This window comes from Monodon monoceros, unplaced genomic scaffold (genome assembly GCF_005190385.1).
Source record: "Monodon monoceros isolate NGI ecotype Baffin Bay Population unplaced genomic scaffold, NGI_Narwhal_1 Super_Scaffold_4, whole genome shotgun sequence".
Lineage (NCBI taxonomy): Eukaryota > Metazoa > Chordata > Mammalia > Artiodactyla > Monodontidae > Monodon > Monodon monoceros.
Window position 1 is genome coordinate 29,036,712 of NW_021703781.1, and position 18,754 is coordinate 29,055,465.

The 18,754-nt window shown below is 47.0% G+C and overlaps 1 protein-coding gene across 3 annotated transcripts; it reads right to left on the reverse strand.

Annotated features, from left to right (window-relative positions):
• Nucleotides 1–1,412: 1,412 nt before the first annotated feature.
• On the reverse strand, nt 1,413–14,483 carry PLAC9 (placenta associated 9). Of its 3 annotated transcripts, none has more exons than XM_029201079.1 (4): nt 14,389–14,483; nt 4,146–4,243; nt 2,645–2,969; nt 1,413–2,352 (listed from the first exon to the last, which is right to left on the reverse strand). In XM_029201079.1, the coding sequence occupies exons 1-4, from the start codon at nt 14,450–14,452 to the stop codon at nt 2,342–2,344; spliced, it is 498 nt and encodes a 165-aa protein (XP_029056912.1). In that variant the 5' UTR covers nt 14,453–14,483; the 3' UTR covers nt 1,413–2,341. The 3 variants fall into 3 exon arrangements, with proteins under 3 accessions (XP_029056912.1, XP_029056913.1, XP_029056911.1); XM_029201080.1 differs by lacking the exon at nt 14,389–14,483 and adding an exon at nt 11,069–11,819 and having other exon boundaries at nt 2,844–2,969; XM_029201078.1 differs by lacking the exon at nt 14,389–14,483 and adding an exon at nt 11,069–11,819.
• Nucleotides 14,484–18,754: the final 4,271 nt, after the last annotated feature.

The window sequence follows — 18,754 nt, forward strand, 5'->3', positions numbered from 1 at the left end:
CCTAAAATATCCACAGAAAACCCATTAGAGCTAGTAAACGAATTCAGCAAAGTTGCAGGATAGGATATGTGATCAACCAAAAAAGTCGTTTATATATCCATGCACTAGCAATGAACAATCTGAAAGTAAAATTAAGAAAACAATTCCATTTACAGTCATTGCAAAAGGAATAAAATAAGGATAAATTTAACCAAGGTGCTGTAAGACTTTACACTGAAAAATACAAAAAATACAAAACATCCTGTGCTCATGGATTGGAAGACTTAGTATTGTGGAAATGGCAATACTCTAAAAATTGATCTACAGATTCAATCTAATCCATATCAGAATTCCAACTGCCTTTTGCTGATGTGGACAGGCTGATCCTAAAATACATATGGAATTGCAAGGAACTGTTCCTCAAATAGCCAAAACAGTCTTGGAAAAGAACAAAAAAGTCAGGGAACTCATACTTAATTTTAAAACTTACCACAAAGCTATAGTAATTCAAACAGTGTGATACTGGCATAAAGACAGACATACAGAACCATGGGATAGAATTGAGAAGTAAACCTAAACGTTATGCTCAATTGATTTTTGACAGGGTGCCAGGACTATTCAGTGGGGAAAGAATATTCTCTTCAACTAAGTGCAAGTAATGAAGCTGAATCCCCACCTCACACCACATACAAACATTAACCTAAAATAGATTTTAAAAACTAAATATAAGAGCTAAAGCTATAAAAATCTTAGAAGACAGGATTAAATGATTCATAACCTTGGATGTGGTAGTGGATTCTTAGATATGACACCAAAACAAGAAGGAACAAAACAAAGATAAATTGGATTTCATCAAAACTGTTGTTTCAAAGGACACTATAAAGAAAATAAAAAGACAACCCAGAATATGAGAGAAAACATTTGTAAATCATATATCTGATAAAAACCTAGTATCCACAATACATAAAGAACTCTTACAACTCAACAGCAAAAAGACAACCTAGTTTTTAAAATGGGCAAAGGATTTGAATAGACCTTCCTCCAAAAAAGACATACAAGTGGCCGACAAACACATGAAAAGATGCTCAGCATCACTAGTCATTAGGTAAATGCAACTTAAAACCACGAGATAACCACTTCACACCTAGTGTGACGCCTATAATCAATAAGATGTGTAGGGGAGGATAAGGAAAAATTGAAAACCTTATATATACATTGCTGGTAGGAATGTAAACTGGTACAGTTGCTATGCAAAAACAGTTTGGTTGTTCTTCAGAAACTTAACATAGAGTTACTATTTGACTCAGCAATTTCATCCTTAATTATAGACCCAAGAAAAATGAAAACATATATCCACACAAACTTATACATGAATGTTCATAGCATTATTCGTAATAGCCAAAAGGTGCACACAACCCAAATATCCACTGATTTGATGAATGGATGAATAAAATGTGATATATCCATAAAATGGAATATTATTATTCAGCCATAAACAGGAACGAAGTGCTGATACATGCTACAACATGGACGAACCTTGAAAACATTATGCTAAGCGAAAAACAGTTAAACACAAAAGGCTTTGTGTCTGACACAATCATACACAAAAATGTATGATTACATTTATATGAAATGTCCAGCATAGGCAAGTCCACAGAGAAAGAAATATTAGTGGTTTCCAAGGGAGGATGGGAGGGGGAATGGGAAGTGACTGCTTAATGGTACAGGGTTTCTTTTGGGGGTGATGAAAATTTCTGGAATTAGAAGGTGATGACGAGAATTAGAAGGTGGTGATGACTACACATTATGAACCCACTGAATTTGTACTGTTTTAAATGGTTAAAATTTTGAATTTTATCTCAACAGAAACATTTTTTAAAACTTTAATGTGCACACAGATTCCCTGGGGATCTCATTAAAATGTAGATCCTGATTCAGGAGGTCTGGGCAGGGCCCCGAATTCTGCATTTTTGATAAGCTCCCAGGTGACACCCCTGTTGTTCACCTACAGCCACATTTTGAGTAACAAGTTTACTCAAAGGGCCCTTCCACTGTGTCGCCTTAACGATTCTGCGCCTCAGGTGCCTCACCTCTTGAACTAACTCCTGCCCTGTCCACCCCTATAAATAAGGAGGGCGGAAGTACAGGTCTGAGCCTGCAGGGGGTGTGAGTCTCAGCGCATGGGAGCAGATGGAGAAGGGGCTGTGGCTGCAGGGGTCACTGTCAGCAGACACAGAGGGGACCAAAGGAGTAGCTTTTATTTTGCACAAAGCTGAGGACGGCAGGCCAGAGCGCACGGCTCTGTTCTCAGAGGAGAGCTGTTGTATCACTGCCCGCTGTTGGGTGGCTCCTGCTCTGGTGCTCAGAGGCGATCTGAAAGAAAGGGGGCGGCCTCGGAGTGAGCAAACAGGGTGCTGAAGGCTGCCTGTCCTCCCCTCCCAGTCCCCTGGGGACTCCTGTGCCAGGACGCAGGGCTCGAGGGAGCAGGTGGCAGTCCCTCCACTGCCAATGAGAGGGATGCCAGGCTTCCCTGATAGGGTTTGGTGGCGTCAGAGGAGTAGGAGGGAGATGGTAGGAGCTGTGACGTGTGTAAATGGCCAGGGGAGGAGGCAGCCGCTCTGAGTCAGGGTGGTGCTGAGAGTGGAACTCTTCCAGGTGCCCTTACCCGATGCTGGGCTGCAGCAACCCCGGGCGTGGGGGCAGAGAGCACTTGCGGTGAGCCCGGAGGATGCCTCCCACTTCTGTCCCAAGGAGGAGCTGGAGCCTCCCTGGCTTGTCCAGGCTACACCATGGGGGTGGAGCAGCCGTCCCCACGCTGCTGCCCAACCCTGGAGGCTGTCATCTCTGCTACCTGAGCTGCTCACCGTCTCCTCTGCGAGGTCGGGGATCAGGCTGAAGGGGCCCGGGGGCAGATTCCAGGCCAGCTCCTCCAGCTGAGCCAGCAAGCCTTTCACTTCTGCCTCCAGGTGCTCCACCGTCTTCTCCACCGTCTAAAGCAAGGAGAGAAGTTGGGGGAGGAGTAGAGGACAAGAGTGGTGACAAGTCCCACTTAATCAGCCACATCCTAAGGAGCACCTGGAAGTCCAGTAGGGTGCAGTGGGGAGAGAACTGGGTGCCAGGGGACCTGGCTCCTCTTGGTTGAGGCCCTGCCCTTGCCTGCCTCTCACCTCCCCAGATAACAAAATCCTAGGAGCTCACTCTCTAAGGCTGCTTGCTTCTGCCTCTGGCACTCAGGGGTTTTACCCAGTCATTGGTTTGGGGCTTGGAGGGACTCTGGGATTCTTTTTTCCCTTTCAGGATGTCACCACGGGGAGCTCACATTCCTTTTGTTACTCCGCCCCCTGGTGGCAATTCTGCCAAATGACAGTATTGGGATTTTGAAATTTTCTTTATTCAGGGTTCTTAACTTTTTTCGCAAATGAACCCCATTAGCAGTCTGGTGAAACCTACAGACCGCCATCAGAAAAACGCTTTCATTGAGAAAAATAAAACATACAGGATTTCCAAGGGTATAAACTGCAGTAAAATACTGTTAAAAGTATTAAAAATTAAATTTTGATATAAACATTTATGTATTGATTAACTTATTTAACACCAGGTCTAACAACTACTGAAATTTTTTTTTCTTTTTTTTTTTTTTACTACTGAAATTTTGACATACTGATAGTAAACAATATATTGAGGTATTCACAATGACTGTAATAGGATGAAATTATCTGTGATTTCTATTGCTGACAAAGTCACAGTACCGTTAATACTCCTGCAGTTTGTTGTCTGTATTTATAGCGAATGAGAATGCTAAATCTCAGCTAAAGGTCTGAGAAAATGAAGTGCAATTTTTTCCCCCCACACAAGTTTATGGACCCCAGGTTACAAACCGTGGCTGTGTAACAAAACACTGCAATTGAATTTCCACCTTCTCATCTGGTGATTATGGGGAGATCTCTGGCTGGTGGGAAGCAAGGTCCTGGGGAGGCAGGGTCTGTTGGGGGCTGGACAGCCTAACAGCCCAGGTAGGGCAAGGAGATGTTTAACATAGTGGCCAGGGAACAGGATTGGCCCAGATTTCCCCAACTTTCCAAAGCAAGATTGGCCTGAACCCTCCAAAGCCACCAGCCTGGCAGGTGGTCCTGAAGCTGCATGCCCTCTCAGGTCACCCTCATTACCTCCTCTATGACGTCTAACCGGCCATGGACAGCCATGTGTCTGTCACACCCTGCAGTCCGAGCTGGGTCTCCTCGGGAGGGGATGAAGGGTTCAGCAGCTGCAGGAAAACAAGTCTTGTCACTGTGGGGTCCTCGGTTTCCCTGTAACATTAGAGACTCCTGCAAACATGGGGCTCAAGGGAGGTGGGTCCTAAAAACAGTCCAAAGAGAAGCAGAGGAAGGCTCAGTGTGGATCAGGGTGTGAGTGTAGGGTTGCCCCACTCACTCACTTGGCCATGGTCTCCTACAGACCCAAGTAGGCTTCCTTAAGGAGGTGCTGCCTGAACTGGGTAAGAAAAGGAAGGGAGGAAAGGTTTCAGCCAGAAGGAACGGCATGTGCAAAGATAGGAATGAAATAGCATGGCTCAGTGCACAAACCCTCAGGAAGCCTGAAGTGGCTGGAAAGTACAGGGTGGGTGGGAGTTGAGACTGGAGAGGTGGATCGTGGAAACAAGGCCGGGCCCTAAAAAACCAATCACAATGCTTGTTTTGGGGTTTATTTAAACAGGAGAGTCATGCAGTCATATGTGAATTTTTAAAATACAGAGAATGGATTGGAGAGATTCGTCTTTGAAGGCAGGAAGTTACTGCAGTAATCAGCGTAAGAAGTGATGAAAGGAGGCAGTAACCGTAGGAAGAGAGGAAGAAAATGCATGGAGACACTGTAGTAATAGTAATCGTAACTGACATTGGTGACCAGTCAGTAACATCTGACACGAGTGAGTGCTAAACAAATGTGTTAACTCAGTCAACCTCTACAACCAATTATTACCCCCAATTTACACATAAGGAAATTGATGCACAGAAAGGTGAAATGATACGTCTAACGTCACACAGCTAGTAAGCGGAATATCTGAGGTTCAGTTTGTTCAACATCATTTTCCTCCCCAACGTTGGCTCCTCCTTGGTTCCTTACACCACCAACCTTCACACCAGAAGTCTTAGAGCCCGGGCTTTGAGCTCAAGTTGCAGTATTGGTGGCTCTGAGATAACCTGCAGGGCGTCTGAGTTGGCTGAGTCCTTGGAGAACCTGGACACACAGAAAGGAGGATGCTGCCCCAGAAGCAAGGAGAAGCCAAGAGCTTTCAAAAGGATGAAGCAGTCAGCATGGCCTAAAGCAGCATGGAGGTCTAGCAAGATAAGGACTCAGAGCAACAGAAAAGTGGATGCTGAATGCCGTCCCAGCGCTTCTAGTGGAGAGGTGCCGACAGAGCAAAGTCTAGTCGCAGTGGGATGAGAAGGGAAGGAAAAGTCAGGAGGAGGAAACTAAGATCCTGGAAAACATTTCCATGAAGCCTGGCTGTGAAGGAAGGGAGATCAGATCACAAGGTGATCTAAAGCAGTGTTTATTGTTGTTGTTTCCAGGTTTTTAAGCATTGAAGAAACACAACCATGCTTATAGCCTGAGGACAGGAGGAAGCCAGGAGAACTGAAAGAATGCATTTCCCAAAGAGATGTGAGGCCACGGAATCCAGAAATGGTGGTGGGGGTAGGGGTCACATGTGGAAGGAAGAGAGAGGAAACGCAGCAAAAATGGGTAAAAAAGTTCTACTTAAAGGGCCAAGAAGTTGAGTGAGTCCCACCTGATGGCCTCTGTTCACTCGGTAAAGTAAGAGGGGAATCATGTGCTGAAAATTCATGTCGGGTTAGGAAAGGAAAGCGAGTTGTGAAGCATTACCAGGAATTCTGTGAGTGGGTTGTTAGACACAGCCACTAAAATGGGAGCCATGGTGAAAGTATTGCCACCATGGAAACTGACAAATGCTTTCTTTTGTTTTCCGAAAGCCAGTGTATCAGCCCGCCCCTGGGTAAGAAGCTTGAATAAAGAGGGGGCTCCAAAAGGGGATGAGGAGAACGAGGAAGGCGGTTAGGAGGAGGATGCAGAACAACCTGACGTCACAAGGAAGCCCTCCCGCAGCAGCTCAGCAGGTGGGTGTCAGCAGCAGAGACAGCTGGCTGATGAGCTGAAGCCTGGGAGTCTGTGGCCTGAGTGCGGTGAAGAACAAGAGTGAGGATTCGACCAGCAAGGGCTTAAGGGGACGAGCTCGGGCATCTAGCTTGAATAACGAAGGAGAAGGCAATAAGGGGGCCAATAATTGGGAGAAATGGAGGGGCTGAAGGCACTGCAGATCTCAGTGAGATGATGGGAGTAACAGAAGGAACAAGTGATAAGGGATATTGCAATTTTAGCTTTTAGAGGTGGAGCAGCTTCACAGTGACAATACCAAGGCTGTGGGCATCTGAAGCAGAGCAGGGGTAAGAGTTATTGGACTTGATCTTTGTAGATGCAAAACTCTTGTAAGACCTCGATGTTGGCTGGGTTGCCCGAGGGGACATATAAAGTTGCCCAGGAGGTTGGCAGGTCTTGAGGTAAGGATAGTGAGCTATTTTGCTGGTGATGAATGTATAACTCTGAAGGCTGAGTGACTTGTCTATGATCACACAGTCAGCAAACGACTGGACGCCAGGCACCCTGGCCTTCCCCTGGCCCCACCTCAGCCAGCTGGCCTTCTGGAGCTCTGCCACCGTCCCCCTGCCCTGAGAGTCCCTGGTCTCAACTCTCTCTGGATCTCAGCTCTTCCACTCAGGGGCGAGAACCAAGTGCAGGGGCAAAACTTCCTTCCACTCTGAGCATCTTTTGTGGAGAACAGTTTGGGTTTTTACATTCTCCCCTTCATTATGTCCATCCACTGAACTTAGAAAAACCTCTTCAAAAAACAATGGTGGACTTCCCTGGTGGCACAGTGGTTAAGAATCTGCTTGCCAATGGAGGGGACACGGGTTCGAGCCCTGGTCCGGGAAGATCCCACATGCCGCGGAGCAACGAAGCCCATGCACCACAACTACTGAGCCTGCGCTCTAGAGCCTGCAAGCCACAACTACTGAAGCCCGCGTGCCTAGAGCCCATGCTCCGCAACAAGAGAAGCCACCACAGTGAGAAGCCCGTGCACCACAAGGAAGAGTAGCCCCTGCTCGCCGCAACTACAGAAAGCCCACACGCGCCAGCGAAGACCCAACACAGCCAAAAATAAATAAATAACTTTTAAAAAAAAACAAAACCCAATGGTCTTGGGACCTCCCTGGTGGGCCAGTGGTAAAGAACCCACCTTCCAATGCAGGGGACGCAGGTTCGATCCCTGGTCGGGGAACTAAGATCCCACGTGCTGTGGGGCAACTAAGCCTGCACGCCACAACTACCGAGCTCATGTGCCTCAACTAGAGAGCCTGCGTGCCGCAAAACTACAGAGCCTACGCACCACAACTACAGAGCCTGTGCACCACAACGAAGATCCTGCGTGCTGCAGCTAAGACCTGATACAGCCAAAAGAAAAGAAGAAAGAAAATAAATAAAAATAAGTATTTAAAAAAACAACAATGGTCTTCTTGTTGACTTTAGGGAGGGAGGGGATGTTATAACTTTGGTTATTTTTTTTAAGGGAGCCTTTTAGAGAGCTATACTGAAAATATTTACATGTAAAATGCTATGATGTCTTGGCTTTACTTCAAAATAACCCAGGCCTGGGAGTGGGAGGAGGCATGGGTGGGAGTATTGAGCAAACAAGATTGGCCAAGATTGGTAACTGTTGAAATTGGGTGATGCGGACGTGGGGTTAATTCTGCTATTCTCTCTACTTTTGTATATATGGTTTGAAATTTTCCATAATAAAAGCCAGTTCTCTGATGGGGTTGTTAGCAAAAAGCAGAAGCCATGGGTTTCGTGCATTGATACAAAATGTTCAGGATGGGTGTCAGGGGGTGGGTGGTCTGAGAGACCCCACCTGGAGGGCTGGGCTCCATTCTGGACCATTCATCGTGAGAAGGCTTTTGACAGGCAGAGCCAGGGCTAAAGGGAGCCACCGTGAAGGGACTCCAGATTTTGACTCCTTTGTGTCAGCTGAAAAAGCTGGGGTGCTCAGCTAGAGAGAAAAGATTTTGAGGGGGCAGGCAGAGCTGTTTTCACCCAAATAGAGGGCTGTCAGGGAAGAGGGGGTCTGTCCCGGTCTAGGTCCGGGCCCACACACACCCTCTGCAAGCTCCGCCCAGGGGCCTTAGGCCAAGACTTTCCCCTGAGTCCCACCTGCCCCCTCCCAGACCCTAAAGTACTCTTCCCCCTCCTCCCAGCTTAGGCCAAGAGGAAGCAACCTGACCCTGCCGGCCAAGTGGGGCTCTGCCAGCTCTGGAAGTCACGAACAGCATGAATCTGCTCCCTCCCTCAGCCTAAAACATCCTGTTCTCTACGTGTCAGCGATGAGGTCTCACTTGGCTCCCAAACCCCTCCAGGGAAGAGGCTGGGCTGAGGTTGCTCTCCAAATCACACAGCACTAATCCATCACATCTGGACGCAACTGCGCCCTGGGCTGCACTGCACAACTGTCTGTGAGCTCCCAGGCCTCCGGAGGAGCTCTGCTGAGAGAGAGCTGGGGCAGAGCCAGGCCACCCTGCGCTGCGGCTCCCTCCCCCACGTGGGTGCTCATGGCATTGACCTCAGCGCATGATGGCAGAAAACACACTGCAGACCTCCGTTCCCAGCCATGAACTGGTGCAGGGCCGTGGGAACTTTCTTCTCCCTGAGCCTCTGCTGCCTCCTCTGTAACACGGGTTTGGGGGCGGGGGCGGCACTGCCGGATGCAGCTCATCCAAGGTTTGCCTCTGTCTTTCAGGCCTCAAAAATTAGCTACGAAGACCGAACCAGGATGAGTCAAGGACAAGTTGCTTCTTGGCCCAGAAGCTCCAGCAAGGCAAGAACTGGGCAAGGGCTCCCTTTGCTTCGTGCTTCCTCACCAGTAGAAAGGGGCTCACGGTAACGCCAGTTTCACGGGGCTTTGGGGAAGCTCAGACCAGAGGAAGAGTGGGGGAAGCTGAAGGATTATCACGAATGACCATGCGCGGCCAAGGCTGTGGTTCCTGGTGCTCCCTTCCCTCCTTCGATCCCGCCCTCCCTGACCTGGCCAGTTGGGAAATGGACCTTCTTGGATGCAGGGTTGTTTTCTCTGGCCTGGCTTCTGCTCAGGGCCTATGTGCACCCCGGACGGCAGGCGTGGGTGGAACATGGTGAGAGCAGGCTGCCAGTGGAGACGGGAGGCCCAGTGCAGGCACCAGTTAAAGGGACACGGCCACTGGGCCTCCCCCCCAGCCCTCCCCCACTGACAGGCATAGGAGACCTTTTGTTTCTGGATCCGAACACTAAGAAGGCGCACACAACTCAAAGGATTTCTGACCCCGAAAGGTGCTGCTTTGACCAGCCACACTTGGCACTTGGGGGTTAATTCTATTTGACCACAGTCAATATAATAGTATAATAAATTTCACCACATTTGATATTTGTATTAAAATTTGTGCTTCATTCCAAACCATCAGTGGTTTTTTTGTTTTCTTTCTTTCTTTATTTTTTAATCAGAAGAACACTATTTTCAAACAACTATATGAAGAACTCTAGTCTATGGATGTGCTCTGGCTGAAAACAGGAGAGGGACCCTTGAGCCCCCTAAGAGGGAGCTCAGATGCTAAGGAACATTTTTGTTTTGTTTTGGGAGTGATATGTTCTGTCTCCCTTGTTCTCTGGTCATTTTCCAGACGTGGATTTGAGCCTTGCCGATCACTCTGAGAGCTTACCAACGTCAGTCCAATGCAGTCGGCGTCTGGTTAAGTGAGGATACGAGCTGAGCTGCTGCAACAAAGAGCCCCCCTCAATCACACATGTGTTTATTTCTTTCTCACATATCAGTTCAGAGGTGGACTGGCTGATGGTCAGGGCTGGCAGGCAGCTCCGCTCTCCAAGGCCATCCAGGAAACCAGATTCCTTCTACCTTGGAATATGGTGATTTATAATCCACTGGGTTATAAAGTACTAGGACATTCCTAAACCCCCAACATGCTGAGGTCTAGGAAGCCATCCAGGATAAACCTCTCTCCACACACTGTCTGGGACTCACAAGTCTGGGAGTCAGAGGCACGGTCCCACCTCCACTGAACTGTGTTCTTTGCCTCTGACTCAGCTTCGTCTGTGAGGGATCTGCCCTACTCTGTCTACTTGGTGGGACTGCTGTGTTGATCCAAGGGGATCCTGCATTTGAAGTTGCCTTGGAACTGCCAGATGATGTGCAAATGCCGTGTAGATTATTCACCAGGTGGACTGGAGACTAAGCAGGTCAGTGAAAGCCCCTGCAGCCCCGCCTCTCCACCTGGAGCCAGTGCTTTTCACTAGATCACTCTGACCAGGTCTCCTCAAGATGGGGAGGCATCTGCTCTAGGACTATACCTGTGCAGGAGTCCAAGGGATGCTTGGGAGGGGCTTCTCCGACAAGCAAACAGAGGGCTCAGGGCTGACCGGGCTCTCTGGGCTCTGTTACAAGCCAATCCCACTTGCTGGATCCTTAGTTTCTTCACCTTTAGAATGGGCACAACCATACTCTATATTTGAAGCTACTGTCAATTTGTGATCAGTTATTATGGGCCAAGCTTTTTGTTGAGTGCTTACATGCATTAACTCATTTAATTCTATCTGTGAGCTCAGTACTCTTACTTACCAGTTTTTTATAGATTAGAAAACCAAAGATCAAAGAGGTTGAGTAACATGCCCAGGACTACACTGCTAGTAGGTAGTGGGGACAGGATTTGAATCCTACCTGCAAGACACTGTCTATACTATGTTCTGGCAGTTCTGTGATGAGTTAAGGGCCTCCTATCTTGGGGGTCTCAGCTGCCTCCTTTGTAAAATGAGGGGCTGGACAGGAATGGGGCAAAGGGGACCTATACACATGACATCTTTGCACCTGTCTTGAGGCCCAACAAGAGCCCAACTGTGTACGTTGAATCAGATTGTCTTTGAGAGGTTCACTCCCCACAACATCCATTTTTGTAAGAAGAAATGCAGTGATCCTCACCATAGCCCTTCAGCGTCTTCCTCTTCCACCCAAAGCAAAAAGCAGAATCCCAATGGAAGACAGATGTCCACAGAGACCTGGAATGGTGGTGGACAGTGAGAGCTTCCCCCTGTGGGCCCCAAGGCATGGGTGAGAATGGCTAATAGGACTAGGCTCTAGGACTTGATATCCCTCTGATAGCAAAATAGGAAAGGAGCTTAACTGAAGCCTTAACTTAAAAAACAAAAATTCTCTACAAGTAGCACAAGACAGTCTGCTTCACTCAACACATAAAGAACTTTTATAGATCGATATGAAAAAATCCCACCACCACGATGGAAAAGTCTAAGACAATTCACAAGAATTAGCAGAAATGACCAATATGCCTTTGAAGAAAAATCCAACCTTGGTAGTAATCAAAGAAATGAAAATTAAAGCAATAAACCATCTTAAAGTATTCTTGCAAAAAAAAATATCTAACTGGAATTAGCTGAAGCTTCTAGATCTAACTACCAGTTTATAGACAATATAGGGGAGAGAACAATTTAAATGACACCTGGGGGATGCAATCAGCTAAAATTGAAATGGGAAAAACTTTATAAGACTAACAACCCAGTTTCTTCAACAAATAAATTTTAAGAAAAAAGAGGGGAAAAAGAACTTACTAAAGAAACTTAAAACTTACTAAAAGAAACTTAACAGATATATCAGCCAAAAGCAATGTGTGTACCTTATTTGAATCAAACAAACCAAATATAAAAACATCACACAATCAGGGACAGTTGAACGCTGATTGGATATTTGATGACATTACGGAATTATTGTCCATTTTTAGGGAGTGATAATGGTATTGTTATTAAAAGATTATTTATCTTTTAGAAATACATAAGGCAATACTTACAGATAAAAATATATAATGCCTGGAATTTCCTTTAAAATAATCTGAGGGAGGGGAGAGAAGGTGGGGATGATAGATGAATCCAGATCTGTCAGGAATCCATTCTTGTTGAAACAGTGATGGGCACATGATGGTTCACTATACTATTCTTTTTTTTATTATTATCCTTTTTCAAATTCTTTTCCCATTTAGGTTGTTAAATAATATTGAGCAGCGTTCCCTGTGCTGTACAGTAGGTCCTTGTTGGGTATCCATTTTAAATACAGCAGTACGTACATGTCACTCCCAAACTCCCTGAGTATCCCTCCCCCACCTCCCAACCATAAGTTCGTTGCTCTCTAAGTCTGTGAATCTGTTTCTGTTTTGTAAATAAGTTCATTTTTATCCTTTTTTTTTAGATTCCGCATATAAGCAATATCATATTTGTCTTTCTCTGACTTACTTCACTCAGTATGACAATCTCTAGGTCTCTATTCTGTGTTTATATCCAACAGATTTGATAATCAACAGTTGAGAAAAACCATGGTATATTGTCTGAAGTCTGAAAGGTTGTACACAAAAATGTGTGAGCTCAGTGTGAAATTACATTAATATGTTTATACTCTCCTCTTTTTTTTTTCCTTAATCTGGAGGAATGAGGATGATCAGCAGGAAAATAATGTTTAAAAATGGCTTTAAGCTAAAATGTATATACCAGTCATAGCTAAAGGGGCCACAAAAAGTCTGCCACTGTGGGCGGCCAGCTCCTCCCTCTGGGGGGGCACAGACTCGGCTTTGTCCCCTCAGCTCCTGGAGGTGGGGACTCCAGGCAAGATGGGGCGGGGCGGGGAGGCAGAGAAAAAGGACAGCACCTGGGCCAGGCTCTGTGCTGCATGGTCCCAGCCACTCCTCACGCAGCCTGTGAGGAAAGGGTTGTTGGTCCTCCTTAGCCAACCTCAGTGGAGAACTGGGCCTCAGAGAGCTCAGCGGAGCTGTCCGAGGGGATGAGGGAAGGAGACAATGTGTGTTGACAGGTGTTCCGTTCTGGGTACTTCCCTTTCATCCAGCTCTGCTGGTGGGTACCATTCTCCCCACGTTACAGAAGAGGAAATAGCTTCAGAGAGGTGACATGACTCACCCAAGTTCACTCAGCCAGGGGCTGCCCAGGATCAAGACTGGCCTCAACCCTTTCCCTGGATGCCCACTCCCACAGTTCCCTGTGCCTGAAAGGGGCTGGGCCAGGGGTCAGGGGAGCTTCCATCTTAACGCAGGGCAGGGTGACTCACAGCCACCGGCTCCAGGTTGATGGGGGAGCAGCCTTAAGTGTGGACAAGGGCCTGGCTGAGGGGGTAGGGTCCCTGGATGCCTGGAGAGACTGAGCCTTCCCCTCGCCCGTTCAACTGGGATGGGCACCAGCTGCCTCTGGTTGAGGCCAGCAAGAGACCTTGGGTAAACGGGAACGTGGCTTGTAAAGTGCTGTATAAAGTGCAGTCTTGGGGTGGTGGAAGGAACACCTGTGCACACAGTAAGTCCATCTGCAGCCACCTTGTCCGAGCCTCACCAGTGAAGGGGCAGCACTAAGACTGCTGTCAGGGAAGGGTAGAAGGGACAGGGCACAGCAAGGAACCCAGCCAGTGGAGCGCCCAGAGGGCCTCTCCCTCCCGCAGCCTCCTCCCACCCACCCAAGGCAGCTTCAGGCCCTCAGGGAAGCTCTCCAAAAGGCTGACGACTGGCCTCCTCCACAGACTGCAGAAGCCCCTCAGACTACCTGGCAGGTAAAGCCGTGGCCTCCAGGGGCCGCCTGCCTGGGCCCTGACCGGCTGTGCTGGGCCAGGCCTGGGCGCCTCTGCAGGCCCTCTGGGCAGGGCTGGTCTGGAGGGTGGGGAGCTGGGGCTGCCCCACCCTGCAGACTTGACCTTCCACCTTGTGATCCTGGTCTCCTCCTCTCTTTCCTGTCGACCTGGGGCAATGGGCTTCTCCACTCCCTCTCTCCTTTTTTGTCTCTCTCAAATCGGCCTCGCTTCCTCAGTATCCTCTCACCCTTTCTCTCTCCCCCACCCCCTTTCTCTTGCCATTTTAGTTCCTCTATTTCCTTCCTTCTTGTTCCGTTTGCCTCTCAAACTCCTTTTTCTCTCTATCCTCCTCATTCATAGTTCAGACCCATCTGTCTACCTCCAAAGTTTCTTTCTGTCCCAGCCTCTCCCTTGCTCTCTGTATTCTTCCCTCTCTCCTTTGTAATTCTCTCTGTTCCTCTGCCTTTATCTCTCTGCCTTTTTTGTCTCCATCTTTCTCTCCAATTTCTCTCACCATCTATCTATCTCTCTCCCTCCCTGCATCTCCCTCTCTCCATCCCTCTCCATCTGGCTTCGTTCCCATCTCCCTCCCTCTTCCCTCCCTCTCTCCTGCTCCTTCCTCGCGGTCCGCGGCCTCCCCGACCCTCGCCCTGCGTCCGGGCCCCACTCACCGGTGAAGGCATCCGAGGCGCGGAGCAGGGCAAGCCCGGCCAGCGCGCAGAGCAGGGGCCGCATGCTGCCGGCTGGCGGAGCGCAGCGCCGCGTCTGCCCGCTGCCGCCCTCCCCGCCCTCCCCGGGATCGCGACGGCCCGCCCGGGAGGAAATGCTCGCAGTCCCCGCCAAGATTCCTGGGCGGCTCCGGGCTTTTTGGCTCGAGCGAGTCCGCCCCCTCTAGAGACCCCGCGGGCGGAGGGGCGACGCGCCAGGCTGGGCGCCTCCCCTGGAAGGGGCCGCGCTCTGAGCCCCCGCGCCTCCCCCGGGCCCGAGCGCAGAGGAGTGGGCGATGCAGCCAGGGGTCCAGTGATCCGTTATGAGCCCATTTCACAGACGGGCGGACTGCAGTTTCGAGAGAAGTGCCACCCACACGTGTGGCACGGGATCTGAATTCCTGACTCCACGGGGTGTGAAAGCTTTTCTCTGCCCACCAGGAACAAGTAATCAACTCTCATGACATCGGACAGAGTGTTCAGCACATACTTAAGGTCTGTACTAGTTAGTGTTAGGTAAACTTTGGAGGGGGGAGGAAACGAAATAATTCTCATATTCACATGTCTGCACTTGAGGAGTTCGTGGTCTAGTGACCACCCCAGTATGAATGAACAGTAACTAAGCTTTGTTTGATTTATTCTACATACACCATCTCTCTGATCTTCACCGCACCCCCATCAGGAGTGCATCATTACGTCTATTCTGCAGACCAAGAAATTGAGGCTCAGAGGTGTTAAGAGCCTTGCCAATAGTCACACACTTGGTGTAATGTGGAGTCAGGATTTGAATCCAGTTCTGTTACTGGTAGATAATAATATATTGATACAACGTATTAATGAGAGCCGGGTTCTTTCCCCATTCTAAGCAAACCCAGAGTAAGAGCTGGGTGGGCTTTTCAGTTAACTTCAAATCATCTCCACCTCCCTCCAGTTTAAAAAACAGTAGTTGAACCTTCACCTATGGGACACGCCCACTCAACAAATGAAAAAAAAAAAAGTTAAGATTTGGGAAAGCAAAAGCCACAGCCCTAACATCTGCACTGCAGAGCCTTGAGTGCATGTCCTGGCTGCCAGTGGAGCCCCTTCATTGCCAAGCCCAGGAGTATGTTTTTATCCATCAAGCGGCCCCTTTAGGGTTAACTGGAGCCCTTGCAGATCAAGGCTGCACCTCTGCCTTCTCTGTTACTGACTGTGGCTGTGCAATTGTACAAATATAGCCACCACACTAAGCAATAATCCTTCCTTCTCACTTCTTCCTCCAGATAATAGCCTCAGGAACAGAAATTCAGGTTTTGAGTCAGCAGATCTTGGACAGAGACTTGGATCTAAATTTTTAAAAAGCTCTCTTGGGAATTGGGATGCCCACATGAACTGGCTCAAAAGAACTATTTATTTCAGAAATGCCAAGAAGTTTTCACACTTGGTAATAGGACTTTCTTGGTAGTTTACCTCGGTGGGAAGTTGTCAAAGAACAGTCAAACCCACAGGTTTGCAGCTCAGAATAAGTGGGGTGCCTAATATTTTGAATTTGCAATAAAAACAACATATATACAATATTTTCTTATTGTGGTAGAGGCGCAAAGTAATAAAGCATGCAGGGTAAAACCCCTCCCTGTCACAAACTCCCCCTACCGGGTGATTGTGTTACAGACCAGGCTTCTTGGCCTTCTTAATCAACAGAAATTGGTAAGAAGCCAGACAAGAAATTCAGGCAAGGCTTTACTGGGGCTGGTGCTGCTGCACGAGGGAGTGAAAACAAGTAACAGTTTCCCTTGCTTACTCCCTGGGGGGGAGGGGAGGCTGAGCTGGTTCCTTATGTGGGGTGAGGGTAGGGGTGGGTCCAGGGGTCTTGCAGGAGGGGTGGTCAGGTGGTCTGCCCACCCCCTTGGTGGTGCTGCGTGCAGGGCGCATGCACAGTACCCTGCTTTTGCTCCCGGTTCCTCAGAAGTGGCCGTTGGGTTTTGGTCCTTTTGTATCTTGTTGTTCCTAATTTGCCCCAACTGCCCACTCACGCAGTTATTTTTAGTCCTGTATAGTTTCTTTGTATTATGTTGCTGGAGGAGACATTCGTCCAGGTGCAAGCACTGCAGCAAAGGGTCCCAGGTCCCAGGTCCCAGCCTGTCTCAATTCCAGTCAAGTTCCCTCAGCTTGGTGGACTCTTCCAGTTCCTTGTCTGTGCATTCCCTATCGATCTAATATAAATTCAGACACAAATATATAAACATAGGATTGAATAATATATTTTTGGGATTTGCTTTCACCTTCATGTTCATCTCAGTCATAACACCAAATCTTAAAGATCATTCTATGTTAGTACACCTAAATCTGAGACAGGCAAAATATCTCATGATTGAAGGCGCTATTATTTGTCCAGATGATCCCCTGTTGATGGACATGGAGTTTGTTTCCTTGTGTTTTTTTCCAATATAAAGCATGCTTCAGTGAACATCCTTTTGCATATATCTTTATGTATATATTACATAATTCTGTATTTCTGAAAGGCCTTATTCCTGGAAGAGGAATCAGTGATTCAGAGGGCCTTTTACATTTTGCTAGATATGCCAAAGGCTCTTACTAAGCCCAAAGGAGGGGCGAGGCACTGAGAGCAAGGCTCCAAGGTGCACCCAGTTACATTGTAGTTTATGTTGCAGTTGTGCTGTAGGGGGCGCCATTTACATAAAATACATCTGGAGTGGGAAGAGCTGAAGTAGATCTGGCAGCCCTGTACATTCTCCAACACTGAATATTTATCTTTTGATATTTTGACAGTTTGATGATGAAAAAAATGTTACCTTTTTGCTTCTATTTACATGCTATTTATTGAGTGAAGATGAGCTTTATTTGCCTAGTCAAATACTTTTTTCTTTTCTTTACATATTCTGATTATTAATCCAGTAATGCCTGATAGATATGTTGGCAATGTTTTCTTCCATTCTTCTATTGTCTTTAACTTTCTTTGTGATATCTTTCATTATACAGAAGTTTTAGGTATTTATTTAGGTAGCCAAATTTCTCAATATTTTCTTTCATGGCTTCTAGATTTTACAACTTGCTCATAATTCCTCACATCAGGGATATAATCAAATTATATTTGATTCCTCAGATATAAAAGTATTTTCCGACATTTTCTTCAGACAGCTTAAAGTTTTTTTAAAGGTGTAACCTCTACTACTTCTAGAATTTTTATGTGGTTCCAAGGAATGATTCAAGCTTAAATTATTTTCCCACATGGACATCTAAATAGCCTGCTCTTTATTGCACAGTCCATCCTTTAGCCACTAATTTGAACATAAAAAAAGTTGTTGGTTTAGCTATTCATTCCCAAGTGGAGGTCCAAAAAAATCTCTCGCCATCATGTCTCGCCAAAACTAAAATAAGCTTATCATTTCAATAAATACTGAAACTATTATTTTATGAAATTAAATAGCCATCCCAGACTTAAAAACAACAACAAACTCTAAGAGGTAGAAATAAAGAAAATAAAAGTACATTTTCTTCATAAGATAACTACTTTTACCTTACGCAACTGGTTTGCACATACCTGCAGGAGAAAGGAGAGTGGCATCCTTTAGGAAGCCAGGAATGAGGTAAAGACACCATCCATCACCACTATTAATTATCTGTGGTCTGAATGATGCAATAAAGTACCAGTGAAAAGAAGAGTTACCGTAAAGGAGACAAAATACTGATATTAGTAGAAGATTCAATTGCTTTCTCAAAAAATCCAGTAGAGCTAAAAGAACTACTTGAATTACTCAATAAATGGGCTGGATTTAAGATAAGTGTTTGGCGATCAATTTATTTCCTGATACCAACAGAAGCCAGCCCAAACATATGAAGGAAAACTTCTGGGCAGGATGATAAGGACCCAGTTTGCTAATGTCCTCCTTCCAATGTTCTCTAGAAATGACCAATGAAGTTAAAAATAGGGGAAATTAGGGAAATATGCCAGCCATATGCTGGGCCTCAAAGCAAGTTGGTGGCCAGCTGGGACTGGTGACTATTAAGTATCATTATTTAGTATTACTCTGATATTTGCTAAACTTCTTTGAAACAGGTTGTGCTCAGGCTGTCCATATGTTATTTCATTTAATCCTTGCCCCAAGAAACCTAAAAGGAAGGTGTCTTTATCTCCTTTTCAGATAAGTTTGATTAGGTCAGAGGGCTGCAGATGCCAGGTTGGAAGGCAGGTGGATCTGATTCTAAAACTCACTCTCTCTCTCTTTTTTTTTTTTTGCGGTACACAGGCCTCTCACTGTTGTGGCCTCTCCCGTTGCAGAGCACAGGCTCCGGACGCGCAGGCTCAGCGGCCATGGCTCACGGGCCCAGC

What these genes read in the sequence shown, in the direction of transcription:
- PLAC9 (XM_029201078.1), bottom strand. Translation starts at nt 11,195, where the DNA reads ATGCCTTGGGGCCCACAGGGGGAAGCTCTCACTGTCCACCACCATTCC. An exon ending in GAAGACGCTGAAGGGCTATG is followed by an intron (nt 4,244 to 11,068) that starts GTGAGGATCACT and finishes GTTTTCCTGCAG; the next exon opens with CTGCTGAACCCTTCATCCCC. An exon ending in GGTTAGACGTCATAGAGGAG is followed by an intron (nt 2,970 to 4,145) that starts GTAATGAGGGTG and finishes TCCTTGCTTTAG; the next exon opens with ACGGTGGAGAAGACGGTGGA.